A 14,470-nucleotide genomic window follows, 5' to 3' on the forward strand; every position below is an offset into this window, starting at 1 on the left:
GTAACTCTGGGAATATTCCAGTTTTTCCCCATAAGGCAATTCCATATAAATAGGGAGCTCTGGTGGGCCTCCTGTGAGAAGCTGCATTGGGGTCCCAGAGGCACGTGGTTTGACTCCCCCAGCTGCTCCGTGGCAGGAGGAGGGCAGTGTCCCCCCCGTGCTGTTTACTGCCTCAGAAAACCCGCTCCCACTCATGGCACACAGCAGCAACAACTGCATACAGACGGCTTCACTCGTTCGGAGTCAGAACCAGCTCGTAACTGCCTCTCTGTTGGGTGTCTGAGGCTGTAAATCATGTGGAAGGAGGCTCCCTGTCTGTGTCCCGCGGGGCTGCTGCTCAGCGGATTCGAACGAACAGCGGCATGGCCTTTGGTTTCGCGGTACAACACCCTCAGGCTCAGCCCCCGGAGCTCTCCCAGGAGATTGTGGTCGAACTAAACTCAGCATCTGTGAGCCGGGAGCCCTCGGACTTGGTGGCACCTCTTCCTGGTGGCACGCTTTATAGCAGTGGTCTGGAAGCACACGCCTGTGTGTGTGTGTGTGTGTGTGTGTGTGTGTGAGTCCCTCAGCTTCCGCTTGTCTATGGAGGCAGCATCTCAACCGCGTGCCTCACAGTGTGCCAGCTCTCATAACAGAGGCTCAGGAACGGCTTGCTGTGCCGAAGGAGTAATGCAAGACTTAGAGGAGACCGCCAAAGTACCAAGGTCTTTTCTGTCTCGATTCTGTTTCATTGCCAACGTTGTTTCAGAGGTGGGCTGGCCAGGCCGTGAACCAGAGACACCAAACCCACACTTGTCCTGGAGTCAGTTCCCATTTTGGCAGCCTAGGGAGCAGATCAGGACTGCCCCGTCGAATCCTGTAGACTACCAGCCTTTACTGAGCAGACTGTCTTCTTCACAGCTGGTGGATTTGAACCATTGAGCTTTGGGTATCAGCCCAAAGCTGAACCCACTGTGCCACCCTGGCACAGGTTAGCCATGCATTGGCACTTCAAATTAAATTCCCAACCAGTGGACTAAATGTGCTCTTAGGTTGGGTCTTCTTCATTTCTTTATTTTTAATTAAATCACTGTAAATACTATAGGATATCTCAAAAAGAGATGTAGAAATAATAAAGGGCTGATAGAAAAACTTTTTGCTTTATGTATGTGCTTAGTTTTTTTGTAGCATTGCCTTTTTTTTTAGATGTGTCTGTTGAGATTAAGGAGCCCTGGTAGCTTCGGGCATTACATGTTGCTCTGCTATCCTAAGGTGAGCAGTTCGAATCCACCAGGCACTCAGGAGAAATCGGTGGAGACTGGTCATCATGAGTCACAATCAGCTTGACGGCAGCGGCTTTGCGTGTTCTGGGTTTGTTCTTGAATGCCATCGAGTGGGAACCAACTCACAGCTGACCCTCCAGCGGGTTTTCAGAGGCATTTCATCGCACTGAAGGATTGCCCAGCCTTCTCCCATGGAGCAGCTGGTGGATTTGAACCATGTACTTGGGATTAACAGCAAAGCTTCTTACCTCTAGACCACAAAAGCTCTCCCTCTGTTTTTTGTTGTGGGTTTTTGTTGTTGTTGTTTTTATAATTCAGTGACTGCAGTAGTGGGTTCAGATGTGTCAGGAATGAGGATGACACAGGATAGAGCTTCAGAGCTGTTGTTCATAGGGTCTCTTTAAGTCATACCCCACTCACTAGCATCTAGCGTTTAAGTCTGATTTCACATTCAATGTATTTTTAAAAATAAGGAAAAGAATGACTTACTATGAAAACTTGAAGGAATACGTGACTTGGGAGCACGTGATTCCATGGAAATCTGAGTCTGGCCGACCTCACATGAGGTAATTTCTGTCCTATAGTTAAATCAGTGTTTCTGTGGCCAGCGTGTCCACAGTGGAGTGTTTGCACAGGGGCCCGGGAGGACTGTGAAGTGTTCAACACCTGAGTACAACCACAGTTACAGGAATCCCAAGAATAAGTCTGCAGTTTCCTTAGACAGTGGGACTCTGCATTTGCTTTCTCTTATTTTTAAGGAAAACAGAACTACAGTGGGGTTCTAAGGTGTCAGTTCAGCACGCATCTGAGCACACATCTTCAGCATTCCCTGCCCATGGTCTTTCAGTGTGCTCTGTCTGTACTTTTAGTTGCATGATTAAAAGAAACTCTATTAAACTGTTTGTTATCCTTACACAAGTGACACAGTTGTAACATTCTAGAATGTCAGGTGGTTTTGTTATTTTGGAGCTACAGTACTTATTTTCAGAAGCTTGTCTCTCTGAGAGGGAATTCTTGGTGTCACCTGCCTGGCTTGTGACTTGACATTTGATGAGACACTTGGGAGCCAGCCTGTGAACTTTGCTCATCACTTCTCTCTCTAGGCCTTGGAATGGATCCATGATAACGGGGAGTTCTACCTTTCCACGCACACCTCCACGGGCTCGAGTATCCAGCACACCCAGGAGCTCCTGAAAGAGCATGAGGAGTTTCAGATAACTGCCAAGGTAACTGACAGTGTGCGAGGTAATTCTCCCCACAACCACAGGAAACTGTCAGGGTAGCTGAATGTGCTAGGTCGTTCACCCAGCAACCATGGGTAACTGCCAAGGTAAATGTGAATGTGCTAGGTCATTTTCCCCGCAACCACAGGAAACTGTCAGGGTAACTGAATGTGCTAGGTTGTTCACCCAGCAACCATGGGTAACTGCCAAGGTAAATGCGAGTGTGTCAGGTCATTCTCCCTGCAACCACAGGAAACTGTCAGGGTAACTGAATTTGCTAGGTCATTCACCCAGCAACCACGGGTAACTGCCGAGGTAAATGTGAGTGTGCTAGGTCGTTCACCCCACAACCACAGGAAACTGTCAGGATAACTGAATGTGCTAGGTCATTCACCCAGCAACCACAGGTAATTGCCAACATAAATGCAAGTGTGCTAGATTGTTCACCCAGCAACCACAGATAGCTGTCAGGTTAATGAGAGTGTATTAGGTTGTTCACCCCGCAACCACAGGAAACTGCCAAAACAAACAGTGTGCTCAATTGTTTAACTAGTAATCACAGGTAACTGCCATGGTAATTGAGAAAGTGCTATGCTACTTTTTAGAAAGGTATTTTATTTGAGTAAAAGTTTATAAATCTCATTGAATTTTTTCTAGTCATTCATAGACAATAATTATCAGTTGGTACAATCAATTTGTTACAGTATCTGTGCAAAATTTCGTATTGTATATTTCTATTCCCTCCACCCGCCTTCTCTGTTGATGAATTATTTTCTTACTCCCTGACCTCCCTTTAATCTGCAGTGTCCTATTCCAGATTGATTGCCACTCACATAATGTCTCATTGTCTGTTCTTTTTGTATTGACTTTCCCTGTGTCTGTGACAGTACGTGAATTCTCTCTCCACTCTTTTCCTGCTCTCGTTACCCCTTCTCTCTTAGCCACCCCACCATCCTACTTTGATAATAGTGATTTTTCCACAATGTATCCTTTTGTGACTGGGCTGTATCACTCGGCATAACATCCTTCAGACTCAGCCTTGTTATTTCAGAAAGTTTCAGAAGCTCATTTTTTCAGTGCTGCGTAATATTCCATTGTGTGAACACACCTGGATGGACGATTTCTCTATCCATTCCTTTGTTAATGAGCTCTTGGGCTGCTTCTATCCCTTTGCTGTTGTGAATAATACTGCAGTGAGCATGGGTGTGTGTGCGTTCATCTGTTTGCATCACAGCTCTGATTTCTTCAGGTTGTATTTCGAGTAGTGAAATAGCTAACTCATATAGTATTTCTATTTTCAACTTTTTGAGGCAGCTCCAGACTGGGTGCTAACCTATTTAACCAGCCACCACAGGTACCTGTTGAGGTTGATGAGGGTGTGCTAGACTTTGTTTAACTAGCAGCCACAGATAACTGCCGGGGTAAGCAAGAACTATAATGGACTCCGTCTACACCAGCTGCTATCCAGTGGATTCCGTCTTACTGTGGGTTCTGGGGAGGTGGGGGGTGTCAGAGGAGAGCTGTGCCCCTTGAGGACTGACTCAGGGTGTACTTCTGTGGGGTGAGTGTCAGAGGAGAGCTGTGCCCCTCGAGGACTGATTGTTCACACATTGGCACATAGGTGGGCAGGCCTTTCTTCATCAGTGGCGCTATGTTAATCTTCAGGTTAGTAGCTAAGCCTCTTAACCATTTGTAAGCACCACCTGACCACCCCAGGAACTCTGACTTCCTTTCAGTGCCCTTGAAGTCTGCTGAAGTCTTCCTACATCAACACAAAGCAGAATGCTTCAAGGCAAATGAGGTTTTTCTCAGATAAATGCTATGTAGGAAACGCCATTGGAGACGAGAAAGGCGGAATGGGCAACATAGACTATTAGTGTCTCAGTTGAGGGGCTCCTGGCACTGTCTTTCTGAGCTTGTCTTTCAGATGCCCTCCTTCTCCCTCCCCCACTCCTTCATCTGCCAGCTCCTGCTCCTTGCCTTTTCCCTCCTTTGACCTTGGCCTTCTGTTCTGCACAGCACTGAGAACTCAGTTGATGTTGCCATGGAACGTGGCTCCCGTCACTGACGTGCTGTAGTGCTTTCTCGGTGTGTGGTCTGCCTCACACCCCCAGGGCCCCCCTAACGCCCACTCAGCCCTGAGGGTGTGTCCCGTGGGAATCCACTTCACTTGATAACCGTGCCCTTTGGCTGGTCACACAGAACGCTATAACCACATCTTTGTCCTCTTCCTCCTGAAAGTCGACTTGGAATGAAACCCGTGTGTGCTGTATGTGAGTGGACGTGAGTTTTTAATCAAATATGCAAGCCTTCACTCACTGCCATGGTTTTGGTTTTGTTTTCTCAAAGTGCTTACCTGCAGAGGTAAGTTTCCCTTATCTGAAAACAATTTTGAGACCTTTCTAGACTTACTTGTACCTCCAAGGAGTTTTTAGTATGTATTTTGAGTCATACGTATTTTTGGAGATAGGTGGATAGATGTGAGGGGTTGGTTTGTTTTGGCTATTTTCTGGATTTCTTTTTTTCTTCTTTAAGAAAATATTGAAGATTCATTCACATCTAAGAGGAAAATAAAAGTTTCCACTAGATTCAGGGTTTGGTTAAAAAGATATATTCCTGGAGAGCTCTGGTGGCCTAGTGGTAAGGAGCTGAAACTACAATCCCAGAGGTGCACGGTTCGAATCCACTAGATGCTCTGCCGGGGAAGGAGGGACAATCTCCTCCTGTACCAGTCAGATCTGATTTGACGGTATACTCACACAAAAATAATTTAAAAAAAAGAAAGAAAGAAAGAAAAGAAAAGATACGTTCCCGTCTTGTATGACACTTAAAATCAGGTTTTGGAAACATCTAAGCGAGGTTTTGAAATCACTGGCGACAGGTGCTTTTGTTGGGCCTACTTGCATTGTTTCTTACAATAGTTTCTGGCCCTCCTGTTGCTCTTCGCTGCCCTCCTCCCTCCCCCTATGCTGAAATTAGTCCTGTGGGCATGGGGACCACATGGTCACTCTCCTCAGAGGTCCACACTGTCCAGAGGCGTCCAGATGGACCAGTGACTACAAACCATTGAGGGGGTCCTGGGGTGTCTGTAGGCCTCGCAAGGGTGGGCCTTTCCCAAAGGAGTCAGTGGGTGCTGAGAGGAGGACCCGCATTTGACCAGGGAACAGCTGGCTTCCCCACCTCTACCCTCCCTCACGGCAGATGAGGATCTTATACCGTCGTGTTCTTCAGAAGCAGCCAAGCTGACTATAGATACTCTCTTTTTTTAATTTTAAACGTTGCACTATTCCGGTTGCTTTTATGATTTGTATGTGTTGCATTGAACAGCCTTTTGTTATGAAGGTATTAAGAAAATGCCTTTGTGTAAGCATAGAAGTTGCTGATTAGAAACTCGATTTGCTGTGCAGGTAGTCATGGTGGCTCAGTGGTTAAAGTACTTGGTGGTTAGCTCAACTGCTAGTGGTAAAGTGGGTAGTTCGGGTTCACCAGCAGGAGAAGGATGAGGCTGTCTCCTTTCATAAGGATCACAGTCTTGGACACCTTGTGGGACAGTGTGGCCCTGCCTGTGGGTTGTTAAGAATTGCAGTCAATTCAACATCAAAAGGTTTGTTTGGTTCGAACTGCTGTGTAAACTTTCCCCATAAACACAAAACAGTATTAGGAAAATGTAATGAAAATGAAAATAACCCAGTGTCACTCTCAAAGGCAGAGTTAAGGTAGTTTTCTGTCCCCTGATTAGAGTTTAGCTGACAAAACACCAGCCGGCAGGTGGCTCATGTGTTTAAGCGCCTTCACACTGCCCACCTGCAGGGGACGGCATGTAGTCGGCAGCAATCTGAATGTCCCGTCTGGCATGGAGTCACCTGTGGGGGCTGCCCAGGTCCCCATGGTATTTAGGTAAAAGAACTTTTGCTTTATTCCTGAGTTTTCCCTCAAATGTAGGCTCTAGTTATTGGAAGGTCAGGCAGGAAGAAATAGCATCTGAAATCACTCGCACCCCTTAGCCTGTTCACCACATGTATTGTGCTGTCCCTTCATTTGCTATGTTGGCTTCCTGAGTTACCTGTAGATTTTGGAAGGAGCACCCTCCTCTCTTGTTCCGCTGGGTGGTTTTCCCTTTGACCTGGTCTCTGGCTGCCTCCCCCTTAATCGGAGGGCACTGCACCAGTTCTGAAGTTGACATTTAGCTTCGCAGGGTGGGATGAGATGGTGACTCCACTGTGCCCTCTGTCATCACATCTTGAGACTTCTCTGTTGTTGTTCACGTCTCATGACAAGCCTCCCTTCTGATCCTCTTGTCACGGTTAGGGTTGTAACATGGTTAGTACCAATAGAAGGAAAATTAGCCTCTCACAGACTTCTTGGTGCTTTACTAAGACTCAGGGTCTCAATAACCTCTAGAAATAACAAATAGATTAAAGATGAAAATTTATGTAATACTTATTTTTTTGGCAAGAAGCTGGGCTACAATCCGTAAGGCACACAGTTCAAATCCACCAGGTGCTCCACAGGAGAAGGATGGACAGTGTCCTTCCATGCCATTAACTGCCTCTGAAAACCTGCCAGAGGGTCAGCTGTGGGTTAGTTCCAACTCGAAGGTAAACAACAACAATAGTGTGTTTCCTAAGGTGTCTGTCCTGGAGAAGGTGAAACCAGGTGCTTCGTAGAGGCAAGGATTCTGAATGAAGCTGTGTCTCGCATACTTTGGCCCGGGTATCAAGAGGGGCCAGAACTTGAAAAAGGACATCATGTTTGGAAGGGTAGAAAGTCAGTGCAAGAAAGGAGGACCCTGGATGAGATGATTGACACAGTGACTGTGGCACTGGAATCAGGTGTGTCAGAGACAGACTGGCTCAGGGCAGGACAGAGAGGAAGACCCTGCATGAGATGGATTGACACAATGACTGGCAGTGGGGTCAGGTGTCTAAGAGACAGTGTGATTGGCTCAGGATAGGGACGGTTCAGAACTATTGTTCATAGGGTTGCTGTGAGTGATAGTCACAAACACTGTTTGGGATTTTGGTGTGTTTTTTTGGGGTTTTTGTTGTTTTTTTGTGTGTGTGTTTTTGTTTTTTTTTGTGGAGGGCAGCTTTCTGGGAAAGAAAAAACAGAGTTGCATTTCTATTTTACCTTGACATTAAGGTGTGTCTCCAAAGGACATTTCAGCCCATTGGGATCGTATAGGACACAGCAGACCTGCTTCCCCCATGGACTTTCAAGGCTCTAATCTTTATGACAGCCAGCCGCCGCCTCGTTCTCCTGCAGACCAATTCTTGGCTCTGAACCACTGACCTCTTGGTTAGTAGCTAGATGCTAAACACGCTGTGTCACCAGGCCTCTTGACTGTTTTTCCAGGAGGAGAGAGAAATAGACTTGTTCAGAGAGTATTGGACATGAACACTCTTCACATTTTTACTGCACGCCTTGAGGATGAAGACATGATTAAAGGACACTAGGATTTTGAGATCATAACAGCAGTTTATCTCAGAGTTGCTGAGGAAAGTCTCGAATCAATGCTGTAGTTGGATGGGAGGTTAAATCGGAATTTCCACCACCTGGAATGTTTCCTCTCCTGTTCAGAACGGACTGTATGTAGACAGGCCGCAACTGTGCCTGGCTTTCCGGTTGTCAGTGTCATTTGCTTCACACACTGTCCTGTTGTTTTTTTTCTTTTGCAGCAAACCAAAGAGCGAGTGAAGCTGTTGATACAGCTGGCTGATGGCTTTTGTGAAAAGGGGCATGCCCACGCGGCAGAGATAAAAAAATGCGTCACGGCCGTGGATAAGAGATACAGGGACTTCTCTCTGCGGATGGAGAAGTACAGGACCTCCCTGGAGAAAGCCCTGGGCATTTCCTCGGACTCCAACAAATCGGTAACTCCCCGTGCGCCAGCGGAGGTCACCCCCGAGTGCCCGTGCATGTCCCCGGGCCAGGCCGCTCACTAGCCCGTCCGCTGTCATTCCAGAGTAAAAGTCTGCAGCTGGACATCATCCCAGCCAGCACGCCGGGGTCCGAGGTGAAGCTCCGGGACGCGGCCCATGAGCTGAATGAGGAGAAACGCAAGTCTGCCCGCAGGAAAGAGTAAGCCCTGCCCGCACACCTCCCGCTTCATCGGGAAGGAAGCCAGAGTCCCTCCGGCAGGGATGCGGTGCTCCCTGGGCTCCATGGAAGCCGCTGTCCACTGTCCCCTTGTCAACTGGTCCACAGGCAGCGCCTTGCAGTTCATTCCATGCTCCCAACTCCCTGTGGGGCTGACAACCGAATGCCATTTGTCATGACCAGACCATGCGTAGTTAATACCAAGAAAAACTTAATGATGCAGATTGAAGTGCTCCAAAGTGCCCAGTTATTATGCTCTATTACATTCTAATAAACACATGGTTTTTAAGCAGCATTTCTTGACAGGGCCTGAGCTGGCCCATCCTCGCCCCCAGGGGATGCTGCCCAATGTCTTAGGGTACACATCAGTCAGCCACTCTCCCCTCAAACGGAAAATTGGATGGCCCAGAACATCAGGGGGGTTGGAGTGGAGAAATCCTTAACACCTCCATGAGGGTGGTTTTATAGGATTTTTCAGAATTATTTTTATTCTTTAGACTCAGTACCCGGATACCATTATTACCCTATTTTCATTAAGTTTCATTCTCTAAAGCACACTGCCGATGCTTTCAAAACTGCCTTACTGTTTCAGAAATTCATAAAAGTGAGCCCAAAATAAGCATGTGTCCCTGCTCTTAACGGACCTGCCCACTATCCCCCTCTGTTTAAGGTTCATAATGGCTGAGCTGATCCAGACGGAAAAGGCTTACGTTAGAGACCTGCGGGAATGTATGGATGTAAGTAAGTTTGGGGCTTGGGAGCCTCTTTGTGGAGAGGAGCCGTGATCTGTCTGCTCTGCTTTGCACTGTCGTGGTTTTTGGAGTGGTCACCCTGTTGTTGTTGCTGCTGCTGTGAATGAGACGCCCTGAGCCGCCGGCCCTGCCCTCTACCTTTCTGTCATGTTCCGGGCCTGTGTTTGCTGGCCGTGGGGATGATGCAGCCCTGACTGCCTCGTGCCCTGTGTCCCATGACGCCGCCGGCTGGCACGATCTGTGTGCAGAATTCCACAGCCGCTTCGGAGAGACGCACCCAGTGCTTACGATCGCAGATAACCCACAGCCCCCCCGGGGATGCGTGTCATACCCCGTGCCGCCTGCTAACTCCTGAATATGAGGCTGAGTGTGGACGTAACAAGCAGGGCCACTCTCCTCAGACAGTCGAGAGACTCTTCAGGTGTTGCACGGTGTCACTATTGTAAAACGGGATTGACATCAGGCTTGGACTGAGACTGAAAAAAAATTGGATAAATGATGTGTACTGCATTGAAACAGATGAGGGAGAGAACTGTTTGAAAGCGATAAATAATTAGGTATTATGGTTATGACAAGAGTGCAGAATGAATGCTGCATAGTGGAGTGTACTCAGGGTGGAGGGGGGGTTTGTATACCAATGAAATAATTTTTCTTTTACTTTTCAAAGAGAAGAGCGAACTGGGAGGAGGGGGAGGCAGGAAGAAAAATGCAACAGTCAATGTGTGGAAATCCAAAATCTCTGTAAACGTTCATTAAAATTAATTTTTTTTTAAAAAGGCACATTTTTCCACTTTGTTTTATATACACACACCCTGCCCCCTTTAGATGTGGTTTTCATGGCCACGTGAACTCAGTTCACAGAGCTGCGTGAACAGAGAAGTGCGGTTTACAGAGATGAGTGGGGTGTCCTGAGAAGGGGTGTTGACTTGTGTCCCCGCAGACCTACCTGTGGGAGATGACCAGCGGCGTGGAGGAGATCCCCCCCGGCATCGTCAACAAGGAGCTCATCATCTTCGGCAACATGCAGGAGATCTACGAATTCCACAACAAGTCAGTGCCCGGCCGTCGGGAATCCAGGCCCAGCCGGGGTCGCAGCTCCCGTCCTCATTCACTGCAGATCCCAGTCACGGCCCGGCAGCTAGACATCAGCCTTCCTCCCCGAAACGCTGTGGCCGTCCAGGCACTGTTTGATTGCACGTGCCCTTTCAGATCTGTGCTTGTTTTCGTACAGAAATTAGAGAGATTGGGCATATGTTTCTCTAAGAGTCATCACTTCTCTCTGTCTATCAGCAGCCTCATTAAGGGCTGTGAGCTCACTGGCCAGTGTGGTCTGCTCTGTTATAAGACAGGGAGCTGGTACCCAGTCTGGCTAGAATAAAGTACACGTCACATTGGCTGTGGGAGCCACAGAGTTTCATCTTTAAGGTTTAGAGGAAGGAGGCCGAATAGTTCTGTGATTAGAGGTTCTGTAGCTGGTGGTCAGATGTCGAGGGCCTGAGCCAGTCACGTCCCTGCTCATGATCCCAGGTCATCACTGCCACGCTAAGTGGGTTCTCTTGACTGTAGACTCACATCCGCAACACCCACACACCTGCACTTCCACAGAGGTGAGCGGCTGCGTTGGACTTTCTGACACAGCTTTAGCAGGCCCCAGTGAAGAGCTGTTGGGGAAATCACACCTTATCGATGTTAAAAGCTACCCATTTGGGTCAGTCTTGAAATCTAGAGAAGATAGGTTTTTCACTTCACTTGGTGAAGATGAATACATTTCAATGCCACCTGCATTTCTAGTAGATTTGGTCTGCTGTGTGATGGATCATCTCACCCGTAAAATGCTTTTAAATGCCTTAATAATTCTCTTTCCTGTTGGATGATCGTGTTGTCCTTGTCTGCAGCATTTTCCTGAAGGAGCTGGAAAAATACGAGCAATTGCCTGAGGATGTCGGTCACTGCTTTGTTACTTGGGTAATGAAACCTTGGCTCCTCATTCTGTCAGAATGGTTTTGTGACATTGAAGGGCGTTAGGAGGACTATATTGTTCAGTCCCTCTAAGTTCTTGCATTCTGCCGGATGCTTTACATTGCATATACGGAGAACACTCTTGATCTCAAAGCATTACGTCCTCCAGCTGGGTGCCATGGTGGAATGAGGCTGCCGGCAACCGATGGTGTGTAACTGAACATTCGGTGTGCAGTGGCCTGGCCGGGCTCGCCAGTGGGTGAGAACCCAGCCGTGGCCCAGAAGTGTCCCAGTGAGGACGCAGACACATTAGCCGAGCTCATGCCACTGGAAGTGTGTGGTCAGGGTTGGCACACAGCCCCATCTCACCAGGTCAGAGAAACCTCTGGAGGTGGGAGTGCTTAGCCCTGGGGTATGCTCAGTCTTCAAGAGTGTGTGCTGTCAGCAGAATGCTTCTTATTTTAATAGTAGTCTTTCAAAACTGGGGTTCATTTTAAAAATAGGGAACTCTGGTGACCTAATGGATATAGTTACGCTACCAACCCATAGGCAGATGGTTCGAATCCACCTGCAGACAGTCTCTGAAAAAACAGTGGAGGTTCATTTATGAGTTGGTTCCAACTTAAATGCAATGAGTTGTTTTTTATGTTTTGAGCAGGGCTTTAATTTCCTTTATCCACATAACTTCTTAGCTGCATATAAGTTTCTTGTACTCTGACTTGGTGCAGTCTGAAGATCTCAGTCCTTTTGTTTGCTTGTTTGTTTACAGGCAGATAAGTTTCAGATGTACGTCACTTACTGCAAAAATAAGCCGGACTCCACCCAGCTGATACTGGAGCACGCAGGATCCTATTTTGATGTAAGTAAAAGTTTTGCCATTTCCTACATTGCAATTAGTGTCTTTATAATACTTAAAACTTTGAGCTAATCAGTGGAATGGTATTATATTGTCATTTCTTACATTTCATTTCCTTTCTGTGTTGATTGTGATTTGAATGAAAGTGGACAGAACACAATGGTATTCACTCAGCCATGTCTGTGTATTTGAGGTTATTGATTATAATTCCCACTCTATCTCTGTGGTTCTTGTTTCCGTTCATCCTTCCAGCCTCTCCCTTCCTACCTTCTAGTTTTATCCTTTGATTTATTTTCAATTTTTTCCTATTACATTTATGCTGGGATGAACTTACACATTCTTCTGTTAGAAATTAACTCCTTTCTGTGGCATTGGAACCAACTCATAGCTGACCCTCCAGTGAGTTTTCAGAGACTTTAAATTGCACGGGAGGAGATTGCCCGTCTTCCTCTCAAGGAACATCTGGTTGATTCGAACTGCCATCCTTTGAGCTGGCAGCATAACTCCTTATCCACTAGGCCACCAGAGAGCCTTTAATTCTGCTTTCATAAAGGCCTAAAACCTTACATGGTTCCACTCTAACAGGGTCACTATGAATTGGAATCAACTCAACAACAGTGGGTTTGGTTTTGGGTTCAAGTACTAGAAGTTGTACATCTGTGAGAAACTCAGGTATTCATATGTATGTACATATTTGTGTGGGATTTCCTTAACTACCATTTACGTGTGTTAATTTTTATATACAGTTTTGTACAAGTTATTATTGTTATGTGCCATTGAGTCAGAACTGACTCATACCTGACCTTCCAAGGGGTTTTCAGAAGCTGTGAATCACATAGGAGGAGACTGCTCACCTTTCTCCCACAGAGCAGCTGGTGGGTTCGAACTGCATGTCATTGGGATTTCAACACAGCTGCTTCTTTCACTAGGCCACCAGATCCCCCTATATATTGTACATACATAGTGTAAATTATTGAATTTAGCATTTTCTCTTTATAAAACTGTATGTTGGAGATTTCCATTCTTTCTCCTGTTTTTATTTTTCTGAGTCTCTTAATCTCCAAAAGTGACCTAACATTGAAATAGGATTTAATATCCTGAAATCATAAATGCAACTCATTCATTATGCTCGAAATGAAGTAAGTATAGACGTAGGAGGAAGAAAAGGTTTTTTGAAATCTAATGTAGAGACTTTGGACATGTTATAAGGAGGCCCTGGTCCTTGGAGAGGGACATCAGGCTTGGGAGGGTGGAGGGACGGTGCAGGAGGGGAAGACCCTCTATGAGGTGGATTGATTCATTGACTGGGGTAATCGGGATGAGTGTGTCAGAGGCAGTGCGATTGGCACAGGATAGAGCAGGGTTTAGGGCTGTTGTACATAGGGTCGCTATGAGTCGCAAGCTACTCGATGGCACTTATATAACAACAACAATATAGAGAGGAAGCTTAGTACGACAAAGGATGGACCCTTATGACATAGTTTACAGAATGCCTTTTGGGGTTCCTAGAAGTTAATCACATATGCCAAATACGTTTGAATTATAGGTCTTAAGATAGGTTTTGAGTGGTTTCTTTCAGTTGGTTCATGAGATGGTGGGAACACTGCACTGCTGTTCTGCTTTGAAGCCTCGGTGGTTTACTCCAAAATGTATCAGGCTAGTAACCGAAAGACCGACAGTTCTAATCCAGCAGCTGCTCTGAGAAGAAAGATGGGAAGTGTCCTACTGCTGTAAAGACTGACAGCTCTGAAGGGTCGCTCTGAGTCAGGATTGATTGACAGCAGTGCCTTTTTTTTTCTGTCCTTACACTTGCTCCTAGAAAGCGTGGTATCTGCTCTCCTCCGACAGTCTGGGAAGTTGATTGGAGTTTTTCTCTTGGAGGTGAAGCCCCAGCTGTGGCTGGCCACCAGGTTCCTCACTCGGGTTTGAGTTGTCCCCCTCATGTCCGTCACTGTGCTTTGTGGCCTTTGAGTATGCCCAGTCTGCTCCCAGCCCACTGCTGCCTTACTTACCCTTTCACGGTTTCCTCAGTAAAGTCGTCACCTGAGCCGGAGGAACCCTCAGCTGTGTCCGTGCGCTGAGTCTCAATCCTTTAGGCCTCAGCGGCCACAGCTTGTAACACGTTCACGGTTGACATTCAGCATCGGCTCAGATATCCTTGTGCCTTGAAGCACATTCTAATTGTGCTCACCCAATATGTTGTTGTTGTTCTTATGTGCCGTCGAGTCGCTTGCGACTCATAGCGACCCTATGTACAACATCCCTAAACTCTGCTCTGTCCTGTGCCAATCGCACCATCTCCAATACACCCATCCCAAT

General features: G+C 46.9%; 1 protein-coding gene across 1 annotated transcript in view; it reads left to right on the forward strand.

Moving 5' to 3' along the window:
• Positions 1-14,470, forward strand: part of TRIO (trio Rho guanine nucleotide exchange factor) — a 404,313-nt gene that overhangs the window by 247,218 nt on the left and 142,625 nt on the right. Inside the window, exons 22-28 of the mRNA XM_006895017.1 lie at positions 2,366-2,488; positions 8,164-8,358; positions 8,451-8,566; positions 9,255-9,321; positions 10,277-10,386; positions 11,232-11,301; positions 12,065-12,154. Coding sequence (XP_006895079.1) covers positions 2,366-2,488; positions 8,164-8,358; positions 8,451-8,566; positions 9,255-9,321; positions 10,277-10,386; positions 11,232-11,301; positions 12,065-12,154 — 771 coding nt within the window. The remainder of the gene's footprint in view (positions 1-2,365; positions 2,489-8,163; positions 8,359-8,450; positions 8,567-9,254; positions 9,322-10,276; positions 10,387-11,231; positions 11,302-12,064; positions 12,155-14,470) is intronic.

The sequence above is a fragment of the Elephantulus edwardii genome, unplaced genomic scaffold (genome assembly GCF_000299155.1).
Source record: "Elephantulus edwardii isolate Elephantulus edwardi_28Jun2011 unplaced genomic scaffold, EleEdw1.0 scaffold00153, whole genome shotgun sequence".
Lineage (NCBI taxonomy): Eukaryota > Metazoa > Chordata > Mammalia > Macroscelidea > Macroscelididae > Elephantulus > Elephantulus edwardii.